Genomic DNA, 15,238 nt, shown 5'->3' with positions numbered 1-15,238 from the left:
TTAGTATTTAGCATCCTAAGAAGCGTACTTCCCAAAAGAGAAAATAAATACTAAGTCATGTTGGCCTGCAACTTCATACTTTAAGCCAGAAAATATCAGCCAGGGTGCATATAGAACATCACTTCAGTGACCTCCTTTATGACATCGGTAAATGTGTTTCCTCTGAGGTCTTCACGTAAGTCAAGAAATACTCAAGCATACATTTTACACTGCATAATTTAAAGACTTTATTCCACCCACCCTCCACAATTAGCAAATGGGTTTCATAGTAGTTCAACTGGAAGTTTTACCCCTTTACTTGACTTTCCCATTGACTACACATTGTCAGGGAAATTGCTTTCTCATCAGGGGAAGGTGTAGATTTCCTAGAGACACTCTGAGCTAATCACAGAGTAAGAGGATCTGAGCCAGCAGCCTCTGAAGGAGTCAATGAAGTCAAGGGGCCCTTTCAGATAAAGGCCTGGCTGGGCAGGGACAATATAGGCTACTACAGCCTGCCCATTGTAGATGCTGGCAGGATCGTCCCTGCAAAAGTGACAAAATGCAGCTTTTTTGACCAGGAAGCCTCAAAGCCAGATTATGTCCTCAGCCTGGGCCACATCCCCTTCTTCAGTTCCATGGCTTCATGCAGGAGTGTTTTAGCTAAGCAAACAACTGTACTCCTCACCAACTGCAAGACTGGTCTTCACTCAAAAGTCCAATGTTGACACAGTTTTTAGTGTGTGCTTCAGAGGGCTATATGGCATCACATCAACGGAAGCATGAAGACCCAGGTAAGCACTGGCAGGTAGAGCATGTGGACACTGCTCCCCGACGTCCTCTGAGCATGCATTACAGTGAAGACTGCATTAGTGTGGTTGGTGGGTAATTCCACATTGCAGATCATTCCTTCACAGCAAGACCTACACTCCTGTTACAAAATGAAGAGGAGAGGGGAAATGAGAGAATGAAGAATAGGAAGAAGAAGGAAAGGTGAAACCAAAAAAGAAAAGAAAGGCTTTTTGAGCTCTGAGTACAATTGAGTTGGTTATTCAGTCTATGAGTCACCCAGGCCCTTGGATAACCTTCCCTCTACTGTGCTGAAAGTAAGGGTCATCTGGAAAATCTTTCCATTTTAACTGTGATTTATCTGTATCAACCCAAGCATAAGCAAGGGAAAGAAGAGGAAGGGAAACTCAGTAAGACTGTTCGATTGAGTCAACAAATCTTTTAAAGGTGTGTAAGGGAAAACACTGAAACAAAAATGAAATAGGAATATCTTGGATTGGTCATTGATTTTCTTTTTCTCTGTTGTCTATATTAACACCTGATTACTATCATTGCAACAGCAATGGCTTGCTAATTATGGCCAATGACTGGTGGAAAATGGTGTTCTCAGGGGAAGCCATCTCCTGTCATCATACCTGGTAAAAATGCCTCAACCTGATAATCCTCGCCATTCATAGAGGCTTCCAGGATGGCAGGTAAGGTAAAGGCAATGACGCTTTCACATATCTTTTTCAGTGGTTTTCAACCCAGGCTGCACATCAGAATCTCCTTGGAGAACTAAAAAAAAAAAAAAAAAAAAAAAAGACCCTGCCCTGGCTGGTGTGGCTCAGTGGATTGAGCACCAGCCTGCAAACCAAAGGGCCACTGGTTCAATTTCCAGTTAGGGCACATGCCTGGGATTCAGGCCAGATCCCTGGTTGGGGGCCTGCAAGAGGCAACCACACATTCGTGTTTCTCTCCCTCTCTTTCTCTCTTTCTTCCCCTCTTTCTAAAAATAAAATCACTAAAAAAGAAAAAATTTTTTTAAGACATTAAAAAAAGATACTGATGCCCAAGATCCCATCTTGAAGTTCTGTTTCTATCGTCAGGGATGCCCCTCTACCACCACTAACAGAGCTTATAAAAGCTCCTCAGGAAATTCTCCTGTGCAGCCAGAGCTAGAAGCCACCAGCTTCAGAACCATTTTCTGTACATATAGGCTAAATCAGATTCTAAAACCTCACAAAATTAACATACTTCCAAGTAATTTTTTTCTCAGACATTTCAGGATTCCAGAAATAAAAGAGAGTAAAATGCCCATTTGGAATGATAAAAGGAACAAATTAGAGATCTACTGATCTAAAATGTATCTATAGTTCATCATATTAAACTGAGGTTAATCTTCCAGGCCCTCACTTCCGCATCTAAGCAGAGGTAGTGGGTGAGACAAGGTTTATTTAGTAAAAGGTGCCACCATTTTCCTCTTCCCACCATCCAGCTTCCCTGTGCAGTGTTCTTGGTGAGTTCTGGCCATGCACAACACAGGGGAGCTGAGCTTTGGGGTGCTGTGATTACCTCATGGATTGTTTATTCTCAGGCTTCTGGGCCTGACTTCAGACAATTCACCCAAAATCCAAGGTCTAGGTTCTAGCTCTGGAGTCCGGAAACTATATTTTACTTTTAGTAACATTATTTCTGTTGAAGAGCAGAAGAGTCTTCAACTTCTCTTCAGTCTCCATTGCATCACTATAAAGGAGTCTTTTCTCACAGTATAAATATGTTCAACCTATTACTTATCCTTCCTGCCTCTCCATGATGTATGACCAACTATCACTAGCAAGAAACCTTATGACAGTAACTTTACACACACGCGCGCGCACATACACACACACACACACACACACACACACACACACACTCCTTACTGTATGTTCAGAATCTCGGCTGTGGTGGCAGCCAACCAAATGACATTCACTTCGGGAGGCACACTTTTTGGTGACTGATGTACTTCTTCCACGACTCGTAAAGTGATGAACTGTCAAACAGTACTGTGTATCTAGACAGGAAGAAAAGAAAAGGCAGCTTCACTTTTTACACTGAAAGAGAGACACTCTCAACAATCATTTCAGAAATGACTTAAATTCAAGATCATCCTTAGGTTTCTAGGCAAGAAACACAATGGCAGAGAACTCAAGAACTTCTAGGTGGTAGTTCTGAAAAGGCATTAGCTTCTGAAGCACATGTGTATTATGAAAATGAATATAGCTCTGGCTGGCTTGCTCAGTTGGTTGGAGCATCATCTCGTACACAAAAATGTTGCAGGTTCAATCCCTGGTCAGGGCACGCCCGGGAGGCAACCAATCAATGTTTCTCTCTCACATCGATGTTTCTCTCTCTCTGTCTCTTTCCTCCCCCCTTTCTCTTTCTCTAAAATCAATAAGTATATCCTCAGGTGACGATCAGAAAAAAGGAAAGAAAATGAATAAAAATGGGCACCTATCCTTTGGTGCCAGCTAACACTGAGAAAAATTGGACAAGCTTTTCAGTAAAACCATAGGTTTGCCCATTTCATATGAAAGTACTAGTATCTCTGCCTGCTTTATCTCTCTATGAAGCACATATTTTGTAACTCTAATATAAAATGAAAAAATGTTGATTTAAAATGCTGTGGGTTGGAACACTCTTTGTAGTATTACTCAATATTTGTTTCTTGTACATTAATAGGCACGTGGAATGAAAAGCAGGTGCTTCATAGTACACATCAAGACCACCTTCCTTAATTGGAATACTTCCATTTTTCTCCTCTTCTTCAATTAACTCTTACTTTCTCTGCCCCCTCCCCCCTCTTTATAACTAACTCATTTCTACATGGAGTTAGCCTTATAGCTTTAACCATTCACATTTTATTACTTAGGGTTCTTTAAAGAAAGTGATTTTATTCACTATCCCAGAGCATTCTGCTTTAGTTCTATAACTCTTCTATAATTATCTCAGGGCAATAAAATGCTTCTTAGTTAATTGAGAAGAAACTGCAGCAGCAATGTCACAGAATGGAGAAAAAAATTTGATTAAAGTTGAGAATACTGGATTTATCAAATTGCCTTTGTCACAAGTGAGCAGGCCACATTAGATCCTTTGAGGTCATTTTCTTTTTATTTATTTTTACTATTATTTCAAACAATTTATTGAGGTAATATTGGCTAATAACATTATGTAAATTTCAGGTGCACATTGTAATTCAATATCTGTGTACTCTATTGCACGCTCACCACCAAAAGTCTAGTTTCTTTCTATTATCATATATTTGACCCCTTTACCCAATTTGCCCTCCCCCTTTTCCCCTCTAGTAACTACCTGTTGTATCTATGACTATCTTTGTTTTGTTAGTTCATTTGTTATTTTTTGGTTTTTTATTCCGTATATGAATGAAATCATGCTTTTTTTGTTCTTTTCCATCTGATTCATTTCACTTAATACAATACCCTCAAGATTCCTCCATGTTGTTGCAAATGGCAATATCTCATCTTTTTTATGGCTGAGTAGTTTTCTATTGCATATTTGTACCACTCTTTCTGAACCACTCATCAATCAGTGGACACTTAGGTTGCTTCCATAGCTTAGCTATTGTATAAATAATGCTGTAATGAGTATAGGCATACATATATCTTTAAGAATTCTTCAGATAAATACCCAGAAGAGGAATTACCGGATCATACAGTAATTCTAACCTTAATTTTTGAAGAATCTCCATACTGTTTTCCATAGAGTCTGTACCAGTTTACATTCCCACCAGCAGTGTATGAGGGTTCCTTTCCCCCCACATCATTTTCAGTACTTGCTATCACTTGTCTTGTTGATAATAGCCATTCTGAGAGGTGTGAGGTGGTATCTCATTGTGATTTTGATTTGCATTTCCTAATAGCTAGTGAAGTTGGGCATCTTTTGATATATCTGCTGGCCATTTGTATGTCTTCTTGGGAAAAGTGTCTATTCAAGTCCTCTGCCCATTTTTTAATTGAACTGTTTGCTTTGTTGTTGTTGTTGTTGTTGAGTTGTATGAGTTCTTTATATTTTTTTTAATATTAACCCCTTGTGGGAAGCACCATCTAGAAATATCTTGGTTTGTTGTCTTTTTGTTTTGTTGATGGTTTCCTTTGCTGTGCAGAAGCTTTTTAATTTGATATAGTCCCATTTGTTTATTTTTGCTTCTGTTTTCCTTGCCTTTGGAATCAAATATGCAAACATGCCACTGAGATCAATGTCTAGAAGCTTAACATTTCTTCTATGTATTTTATAGTTTCGTGTCTTGCATTCAAGTCTTTAATGCATTTTGAGTTGATTTTTGTGTATGTTGTAAGATGGGGTCCAGTTTCACTCTTTTGCACATGGCTGTCCAGTTTTCCCAGCACTGTTTATTGAAAAGACTTTCCTTTGTCCATTGTATATCCTTGTCTCCCTTATTGTAAACTATTAGCCCACATATGTGTCGGTTTATTTCTGGGTTCTCAATTCTGTTCCATTACCTGTATGTCTGTTTTTTGTTTATTTTTGTTTTTGATTTTTGTCAATACTACACTGTTGTGATTACTAAAGCTTTCTAGTATAGTTTGAAATCAGAGAGTGTTATACCCCAGGTTTTGTTTTTTGCTCAGATTTGCTGTGGCTATTTAGAGTCTTCTGTGGTTCCATACAAAAGTGAGGATTTTTGTTCTATTTCTGTGAAAATGCCATTGGGATTTTGATAGGGATTGCATTGAATATGTAGATTACTTTAGGTTCATTTTATTTTTAGTAAAATTATCATAATAAGTGCATTAACATTTTGATAGGGCTGTTGCAAGCTTTAACTAATAATAACAATAGTAAACACATACTGAGTGGGTACCGCCAGCCAGGTACTCTCCTAAAATGTATTCACTCATTCAATCTTTATAATAAATTTTGAGATAAGTCATATTAATATCCTCATGATACAAATTAAAAAGAAAACACTGAAACACAGTTTTTTGTCCAGTCACATGGCTACAAAGTAGTAGGATTCTAATCTAGGCAGTTTTCAGAGGTTTGTGCTCTTAACCAGGCACTATTTAGCCTCTCAGTATACTTAATATTAAAGTAGGCGGTGCTGTAACACGCTCTACAAGAGTAGCTGACTGCTGAATTGACAAGGAAAGGGAACCACCAAACGTTTTGGAAAAGCATTTCAACTTACTCCAAACAATGAAGAACTGAAAGCTAGCAGCTGTGAGCATTCATACAAAATGCCACACACGCTAAAGTAGCCCTAGAAAGTCAGAATAAAAGCCAGGGTAAATAAAATAAGAAATGTCATTCTTGTCATATCCTGTTACACAGAAAACTTCTTTTAACAACAGCAACAGATCACAAAAGGAAAGCTAAAAGGTGAAAAGGAAACCTGAGAGGACAACGAACAATAGCTGCAGGCCTGTTGGTCCCAAGAGATAGTTGCCTATCATTTCCCTAAATAATGACAAACTGAAAAGTGAGAAATTACACCCTCAGTTGGAATTCCAGATGGTGAGTGTCTTGGGGGCTTGACTGGTATCCAGTCAAGAATGCAGGGGCACACATGCTGGAAGGCAGGGCTGCTCCATGCCACATTCCGGCTTTTGGAGTGAAGAGCCGACTTTCTTCACCTTTCCATTGCTGATGTCTCCTCAGTGGTGGAAAGTGGCAGCTTCCCTCTTTTGTTCACATGTTTCAACAGATGAAATTTTAAAACCCAGAAACATTCATGTCTATGATCCCATTGAAAACCGCTTTGATTAATTAATAACAAATTGGAGCATTATGCACAGACCTGATAGGAATTGTTTAGTCAATTCAAAAGAATAAAGAAAAACATTTTCCATGAAGTTAAGGCACAAAGGATGGACTTCAATGCCCTAAATTTACTACTGTTCTAACTAGTACCACCCAGTTTTCAGGAGAACTTAAAGCAAATAGTTAAAGAATAATACCACCTTTGGAAATAACATAGTGAAGAGAGGCATCAGCCATCCTCAAAAATGCTGTAATAATTAAGATGAAATTTCTGTAAAAAATGTGGAAATAAGTCCCCAAATGTGTACACTCACGTGTGCACATGCACTCGCAAGCACACATACAATTTAAGGTCAATTGCTCTACAGAAATGTAAAAGAACCACTCAAAAATATTTTGGTAATTAATTATTCTTGAAAAGAAATAACAAAAAATACTGTCTGAGTAGATGTCACAACCATTTGTGCTAATTTATGGCATAAGATTCTCAAGCCCAGTAAAGGTCTTCAGTGTGTACTACTTCTTGGCTCTACGTGCTGGCTTTATCTGGAAGAGGTAACGCTATTTCACTGCTATATATAGTGTAACACAGAAATTTCCAAAAGATTCAAGGTAATAGTAGATAAAAACTAGTAATCTCTAATTCTAGGGGAGTTCGTTTGTTTGTTTTTCTTGGCCTTTTATACCGGAAAACCTAAAAAACAGTATTTCTAAATCCAAAGAGTCTGATCTCCTTATAGCTGTAATTACCCAATTCCACATTATCCATCAGCACATGCAGTCTGCTTTACCTCCACATTTGTATACATTAAATCATTCAACATCTTGCCTCGGCCCACTACTACCAGCCTAGTCTAAGTCGCCATCATCTCCGCCTGAAGATAATGAAAGACCCTCCTTGATGTCACCTTCTACTCTTGTCCCCAACCATCCTTTCTCCACACAGCAGCCAGAGCAATATCTTAGAACACAACTAGTCTCTCATATTCCCTAGTTTAAAACCCCTCAATAGCCTTCCAATCACATTTACAATAAAATTCAAACTATCAGCAAAAGGCCCTGTGTGTCTCAGTCCTGACCTCCACAAGGCTCTTTCTCAGTCTCCCCCTAAGCCTCACTGGCCAACCATCTCCCTATTCACTATAGAGGCCAAATCTTGCCTCTTGTAGCCTCTGCATTTGCTGCTCCCTTTTATTAGCATGCTATTCCTACAGATTTCCATGTGGCTGGCTTGGTTGGGTCATTCAGGTCTTCCTTCAAATGTACATTCTTCAGAGAAGATTTCCCTGACTGTCTAAGCAGAGGTATCCATTCATCTCATCAACAAATATTTACTGAGTGCCAAATATGGGTCAGACACTGGATTAAACTGGGGATATATCAGTGAACTGAATAAACTAAAAATATACTCAAATGTTTGTCAAATGAATGAAAGAGTTCCCCAACCATCAATACAGCTCAAGAGTACAAAACCCTTCCGTTGCTTTAGCCAGTAAGTATGACTTTTCTGGAGGTATTGTCAAACATTTCTGAAATTCTCAGAATGCCTTAGTCAACATTGGGTCTATTTTTCCTCCTGGGTAAATACTATTTAATAAAGCCCTTCTCAAGGAACACATAACTATGCCATCAGTTTCCAAGTATTCTCAGAATAGTCTGATGTCAGGACAGTCTCTTACAAGGAATTTCTGATTTCTAGAGAACATCATCAGCCCGTTGGTTTGTCAAGAGACACCTAAATGAGGTGTGATCCCAAAGGAGTCCCCAAACTCAGTGCACTTACTTTGTGGACACCATTTGTCTTCTGCCCATCGATTGCAGTTATAATTATCTCCTGCATTTTCACAGGTAAAACACTTGAAGCTGTTTGGAAATGGTGTAGCTTTAAAAAAAATGCACAGTAAAAAGACAACAATTTTTAACATCAAATATGGCACAAAATCAGCAACTCTTTTTAGATCAAACAAAATTTACAAGCCATCATCCTTAGACTTTCTGTTTCTAGGAAGCTAGACTTAACTGCTAAACTCACAGGCAATTTAGTTATTCCTTTTTATTTAAATATTTCATCTATGAATATCTACTATAGAGTAAAAAATCATCCCACAAGCCACTTTGAAATATTTGTGGTATTGTTCTATTCTAATTTGTAACTTGGGAATAAATGGGGTTTAGGGAGTGGGTAAGGGTGGTGATGGCAGCTTCAGAACCAGAAGTTTGATACAGTATTGTTCCTAAAAGGAACGGGAGTCAGAGTCACCCAAGCTTGAACTCTAATCTTCCCACTAATTAGCTGTATGATTTTTAACTCCAAAGAAATAATATTTATAATAATAGTAATAATGAAGGTCCCATGACTCACAGAGGTATAGTGAAGATTAAGCAGGAGGTTGCAAGAAAACTAACTATCTAGTAGAGTCCCTGGCAAATCAAATCATGCTCATTTCCATCCACATGTGCTGCCATTACAACTACATTTAACCTCAATCAAACAATCTCACTTGATATATATCAATTATCACAATAGACCTCAACTTGGACTGTAACATTTAATATAAGGATGATAGTATTTCTCTGGCCCTTATGCCCTGGCAAGGGAGGAAATAGGAGCTGCTGGCAGTCTGGTTTAAGAGCAACTAGTAAGCTTTTTTTTTTCCTTTATGCTTTTTTCCCTACTTTTTATCTTGTTATTTTAATGGGTAAAAAAAAATAAATAAATTTGGCATTCTTCTATAGGCCAGTGTATAAAGCCCTGTGTCAAACTTTCAATTCTTCCATTTAAAAAAAAATGAAACAAAGCACAAGGTGAACCCCAATCCATGCTAGTGACCTGACCACAGTTGGGATACCAATTAGAAAGCAGTGGGTATTGCAGACACAGGGGATGATAAATATTGATGCATAAAACAAGAGCAAAATACCAAAAGTTAAAGTTCAGAGGATGTGAAATTATGTATTACAAACACATTTCAGTTTTGCCTATGCATAAAAGTTAATTAGGTAGGTTAAAAAAAACTAATGCAATTCATTTTTATCTATTAAATCAGTAGTTTTTAAAATACTAATACTTAGGTAAAAACAGTGAAAGGGTTAAGAAATACAAATTGTTAGTTAGAAAAAATCACAGGGATATAAAGTAGAACATACAGAATAGTCCGTAATATTATAAGAACTATGCACGATGTCAGATGGGAACTATACTTATTGGGGGGATCGCTTCATAAGTTATATAAATGTCTAACCACTAAGTTGTACACCTGAAACCAATATAATACTGTGTGTCAATTATAATTGAAAAAAAATTTTAATCTAAAATATACTAATACTTAATGCTGGTGGGTAAATAAAGCATAAATTGGGACAACTTTTTTATTTAGTAAGGTCATTAGCCAAATAAAAAGAAAAATGCATTTACAAAGATTTTAATGAAGCGTTAACATTTAGCTTGCTTGTGACTGTGTGCATGTGTGTGTGTATGTATGTATATGTGGTGTATAACTGGGAAACTGATTAAATAAACTACAGACCACCTAAATGACATTTTAAAATTTGAATGTAAAAGGCATTAAAATACTTTCAAAGACATGGAAAATTATTTAAAATATAGTGTAATGGCAGAAAAATTGCTTCAAAATTAAAATTGTGTGATCTCAGTACATCACATGTTTAAGTACACATATATAGAAAAAATATTTGGAAATATTTCCAAATGTAAGGAAGAGCTCACTCTGAATCTTGGGATTATGAATAAACTTTGTTTTCTTCTATACATTTCTGGTCTCTTTGGACTTTTCTATAATGAGCAAACATTACTGTTTTTTTTTCTTTTTTATAGGTGTTTTTAAATTATTTTTGAGTTATTGTTGACATACAATATTATATTAGCTTCAGATGTACAACATAGTGATTGGACATTTATATAACTTATGAAGTGATCACCGTGATAAGTCTAGTACTCATGTGACACCATACATAGTTGCTAGAATATTATTGACTGTAATCCCTGTGCTGTATTTTACATCCCTGTGATTGTTTGTATTTATAACTGGCAATTCGTACTTTTTAAAAATATGTATTTTTTTTCTTTTTTAGTTTACTTACAATATTATTTTGTATTATTTTCAGGTGTACAACATAGTGGTTTCATAATCATAGACTTTACAAAGTGATCTGATCCCCCAATATTTCCACTACCCACCTGGCACCATACATAGTTATTATAATATTATTAACTATATTCTCTACACTGTACTGTATATTGCATGACTATTTGTAACTACCAGTTTGTACTTAATTTCTTCACCTCTTTCATCAAGTCCCCAACACCCCTCCCCTTTGGCAATGACTAGTCTATTCTCTGTGCCCATGAGTGTTTCAATTGTGTTTGCTCTTTTATTTTAAATATATATTTTTTCACTTTTTAAAAATGTTTTTCCCATCATAAGATTGTATTAGTCTTAAAAAGTTTGAAATCTGTCAATAATTTATGTTTTATGAAAATTATGTCTGTGCTTACCATTAAGCTATCATATACAATCATTACCAATTTGGGAGTGTATTATTAATGATAGTTCAAGGTGTCTATGGTATACATGTGTCTATATATGTATATGACACAAATGTGGATACACATAACACACATACACACTCACTGAATGTCCTAAATAATAAGAAAAGTACAAAGGGAAGAATAATAATGATACAGACTGCATTTAATGGAACAGTATAAAGACTGTGGTTCCAAAAACTGGCTGCGTATCAATAGTATCAGAAGAGCTTTTTTTAAAGAAAGAGGGGAAGAAAAACATAGTTTGTATCCCACCCTCCTGACTACTGAATCTCTGGGGAAGGGAACCAGAAATGTGTAGTTTTAAAAGCATTTATCGTAACTTTGATAATCTTCCCAGTGTGGGAACCACAGGCATTCACATTTCTACCAAACAATTTTTATCTATACCAACCTCCAGTTTTATTTTGTCTGAAGAGAAAGAAATGAGGGGAAATGATAATTGTATATAGCACATATATACACACATATATGTATATAAAATATATAAATATATATTATCCTATAGGTAATATACACTATTTATTTTTAAATTATTAGCGGGAAAGTTGAATTTTTACAGCCTTTCCTAACTGCATAATATTAATGAAAATCCAGGTGTATTTCCTTCCAAATTTTATACATACCAGTCTATTTTCAAAATTGTTAACAGCCATTGAAGGAATCTATCATTGATGCAGAAACTGCCTACAGCCAATATCCTTCTTCAATGAAGAGATGAACAAAGAATACTGAATTTCCTCTGCTAAGCCATTGTTAGGGACAGTGTTCAAAAGATTATTTTAAACAAGAACCCTTTTGAGACTTCAGCAGGAAGCCAAATCATTTTAAAGAAATGAAAAGAATTTCGGAAGTAGTAAAGATTTCCTATCTTATTCTAGGTATAAATCAAATGTTCTTACAAAGGCAAAGTTGCTATAGGTGGAAATGGATTTCAAATGCTCACTCTTACCCCACAGTCATTAACTATTACAATGGTAACCACTACTTACGGTCAAGAGGAGGCCTCACGTTATAGAAGTTGATGTTCTTGGCCAAAGCTCGATTTTCTGAGAAGATAAAGATCTGGACAACTGCTACAGCCAGAGCATGACCGAAGGGCAGCATTCTGACCTTGGGTATTAGAAAGTCCAAAACTCCTATATCTGTGATGAAAAGAAAGACTGCTTAAGTTTATTTGCATTTGATATGTCAATAGGAGTACATTTTGCTTCTCTTTGGAAAGCTTGATTACTCAAATATATCTAACCAACTACTTGTTCTGTAGGGCCGGTACCTGTGTGTGAACTGCATTCTTTCCAATCAGGTGAAAGGTGAGCAGTTGTCGCCTTCCACTTGTCAGGCCTCTGCACTAGCCAGCTGAGCTTTAGTAGGTCACCGAGTGGCCTTTCCGGTTCTAGGAGAACCAGCAGCTAGTACTGGCCTGGCTGCATCCCGGTCCATCACCCGGCTAGCCCACTTCCTGCTGAATCATCTCATCTCTTAACCATGGTTCGGAGGCTTGTTCAGCTGAAATTACTAAACCACCTATCTGTCAGTTCCGTTCCTTGAATAGACACCTATGTTGGATAAATTTTGCAACTCTTTTAAAACCTGGAGGAAACAATAAAAGTTGGAGCAGCAATAGGAAGGACAGTGACTGGGTAAAAGGACAATGAGTTTGAGAAATAAAGATCTGCTCAATGCTCCAAGTAAAATACATCGTTTCTTAAGCTCCACAGGCTCTCCTCTCTAAAAGCATACCTGACCCTAAGACAACCTCCAAGACTGATGCTCAGACCCTAGAATCACATCACTGACGGTTCCCTTTGACAACAGGGAGGTGTGAGCAGCAGGGAACACATGTGACTTAAAGAGTCCAAAGACTTCGGTTCAGGTGCTGGCACTGCTATTTATTAGCCACCTGACCTTGGGCAAGCTCTTTAAACCTATTATCCTCCATTTCTTCATCTGTAAAGTGGCTTAATGACATCACCCTGCCCACACGCTTGGGGAATTGTGAACATCAAATACAGGCTCAGGTAGCATTGCATAGCATCGTGCATGTAAGAGCACTTGTAATACCAGTTCTGTGAAAATGCTGGAATCTTAGAGCTCAATAATAGTGTATGAACTCATTTTCTTCATGCTGAATCAACTGGTTTCAGAGGGTTTAAGGAGTTTTTGAAAGAAAAACTATAACCCTTCACATGGTATTTTGTTTAAAATCAGCATAATAATGCATGGGTTCTAGAGTTTTCTTCCCCCTCTTAAGTTGTGAGTATATCGGTTTTGCGTGTGTGGCTAAAAATGCCCACTTATGGACGTGGAACTGATCATTGGACAAATGTAGCCACATTGTCATCTCATTCCAAGTCACTAAAGAAAAAATCTGGTAAGTTTCACACAACAGTGCTGAACTTTAGACTTCCAGCTCAGTACAGAATCGGAGCTAGTGACAGATAAATATATACATGATTCTACCCTGGTTCTTAGAAACTAAAATCAACCTTTCACAGCTTTCAGATTTCTAAATCCTGTTCCAAAGAAACAGACATTGAGCAAACTCTTTTACATCTTACAGGCAAGCAGTTATACTGATACAAATTCTGCTTCTCCTATTCATTTCTCTAAGTTATACTTATCTGTATTCATCATGAATCTGTGGCCAAGTAATGGATACCCCTTCTTTATACCAGTGAAGACCCTTGGATGTGGAGGGGGGCAATCCCTCCTTCACAAACTTCAAAATTAGTATGCTCCAAGAGCAATCCAAAGTGTTCTTATAATATAGAGATGATGCCTAAGATCATAGATTTCATTCAAGCCCCTTATATATCACTAAGCAACCATGGGACCTTGGAAAAGTTATTAAAGCTCTCCAAGCCTCAGCTTCCCCATTCATAGAACAGGCGTAAGGACAGCATCTACCTCCATGCAGAAGTGAGGACTAAATGACACCGTGAAGATGAACCGCTCAGCCAACTGCTGGGCACATGGCCAAAGCTATATTTATCAGGCTCTGTCTATTAGGCAGTAATGAGCACTGGCTCAAAGACCTGCTTCCAAGCCTACTACCTATGTAGCCTCGTGAAAATTCCTTAATCTTTCTGTATCACAATTTCTGCATCTATAGAATGAATGTAATAGTAATACTTACCTCATAGGGTTGTAAAATTAAATTAGTTAATACATGTAAAGCACTTGAACTAATTAGCTATTTGCTCAGCATTTTGCTAATTCTTACTAAGCAAACATTTAGTATTAAGAACAAATTCCCAAACTGTTTGGAATCATAAATCAGAACCCCTGGATTTCCTCGTGTAATCGCAGTGTGAGACAAAAGCCCATTCATTCAGGACACCATTATTGACACCTCATGTATAACAGACATTTTTATTACTGGATCCCCAACAAGGTCTTTGCTCTCATGCAGTTTGCATTTTAGGGGGAGAAGACAGGAAATACATGGAAAAAATATGATTTCAGATAGTCATAAATTCTACAAAGGAAACACAATAAGGAGATGTATTAGTGACTAGAAAGAGCTATTTTACATATATAGTGAGCTCAGTATGTCTCTGCTAGGTGACATTTGAACAGGTGAATTAAATAATGAGAAGAAATTGTCCAAGCGAAGAATCAAGGGAAAAGAAACCAAGGTACTAAGGTAGGAAAAAGTGTGCCCTGTTGGGGGGAATGCAGAAAGCAGCCAGTGTGATTGAAGCAGACAGAGGGACGAGGGGAAACAGACAGTCGGAGAGTGCTGGGCCAGGCCACACATGGCCATGACAAGGATTTACAATCTAGCAAAGTCAAGAAATTGTTTAATTTTAGATGATCTAGCTTTGAAAATACTAAGAATGCTTTGTCTCTGTAGAATAATTGGTCCCAAATTCCCAGCCCTATTTCTACCAGAAAGCAAATAATGGTGAATACAGGGGAATACAGAATTCACATAAACCACAACATTTCTTTGAATGAAAAAGTGAACGGATGATAGACAACTTAAAAACAACTGGATGAACAACGAAGTCAAGGGTCAGAGCTGCTTTTTGGTTTCTCCATCCCTCAAAACTGGAGGAAATGGATTATTGTAACCACTGCATGACTGAAGAAAGTGAGGTTTAGAAGCCACATGTGCAACAGTCCTAGCACACG

General features: G+C 37.4%; 1 protein-coding gene across 13 annotated transcripts in view; it reads right to left on the bottom strand.

Annotated features, from left to right (window-relative positions):
* Nucleotides 1–202: 202 nt before the first annotated feature.
* Nucleotides 203–15,238, bottom strand: part of LYPD6B (LY6/PLAUR domain containing 6B) — a 156,941-nt gene continuing 141,905 nt past the window's right edge. For 11 of the 13 annotated variants that reach the window (XM_090279627.1, XM_090279636.1, XM_090279644.1 and 8 more), the window contains 4 exons: nucleotides 12,091–12,243; nucleotides 8,315–8,413; nucleotides 2,673–2,803; nucleotides 203–910 (listed from right to left, as the gene is read on the bottom strand). In XM_090279627.1, coding sequence (XP_090135753.1) covers nucleotides 746–910; nucleotides 2,673–2,803; nucleotides 8,315–8,413; nucleotides 12,091–12,205 — 510 coding nt within the window. In that variant the 5' untranslated portion in view covers nucleotides 12,206–12,243 and the 3' untranslated portion in view covers nucleotides 203–745. Of the gene's footprint in view, nucleotides 911–2,672; nucleotides 2,804–8,314; nucleotides 8,414–12,090; nucleotides 12,244–12,374; nucleotides 12,475–15,238 lie in introns of those variants that run through there. The other 2 variants (XM_090279653.1, XM_090279611.1) reach the window with 2 other exon arrangements.

This window comes from Furipterus horrens, unplaced genomic scaffold (assembly GCF_987537825.1).
Source record: "Furipterus horrens unplaced genomic scaffold, mFurHor1.1.pri manual_scaffold_1, whole genome shotgun sequence".
Lineage (NCBI taxonomy): Eukaryota > Metazoa > Chordata > Mammalia > Chiroptera > Furipteridae > Furipterus > Furipterus horrens.
This window is presented reverse-complemented; position numbering and strand designations above follow the sequence as displayed.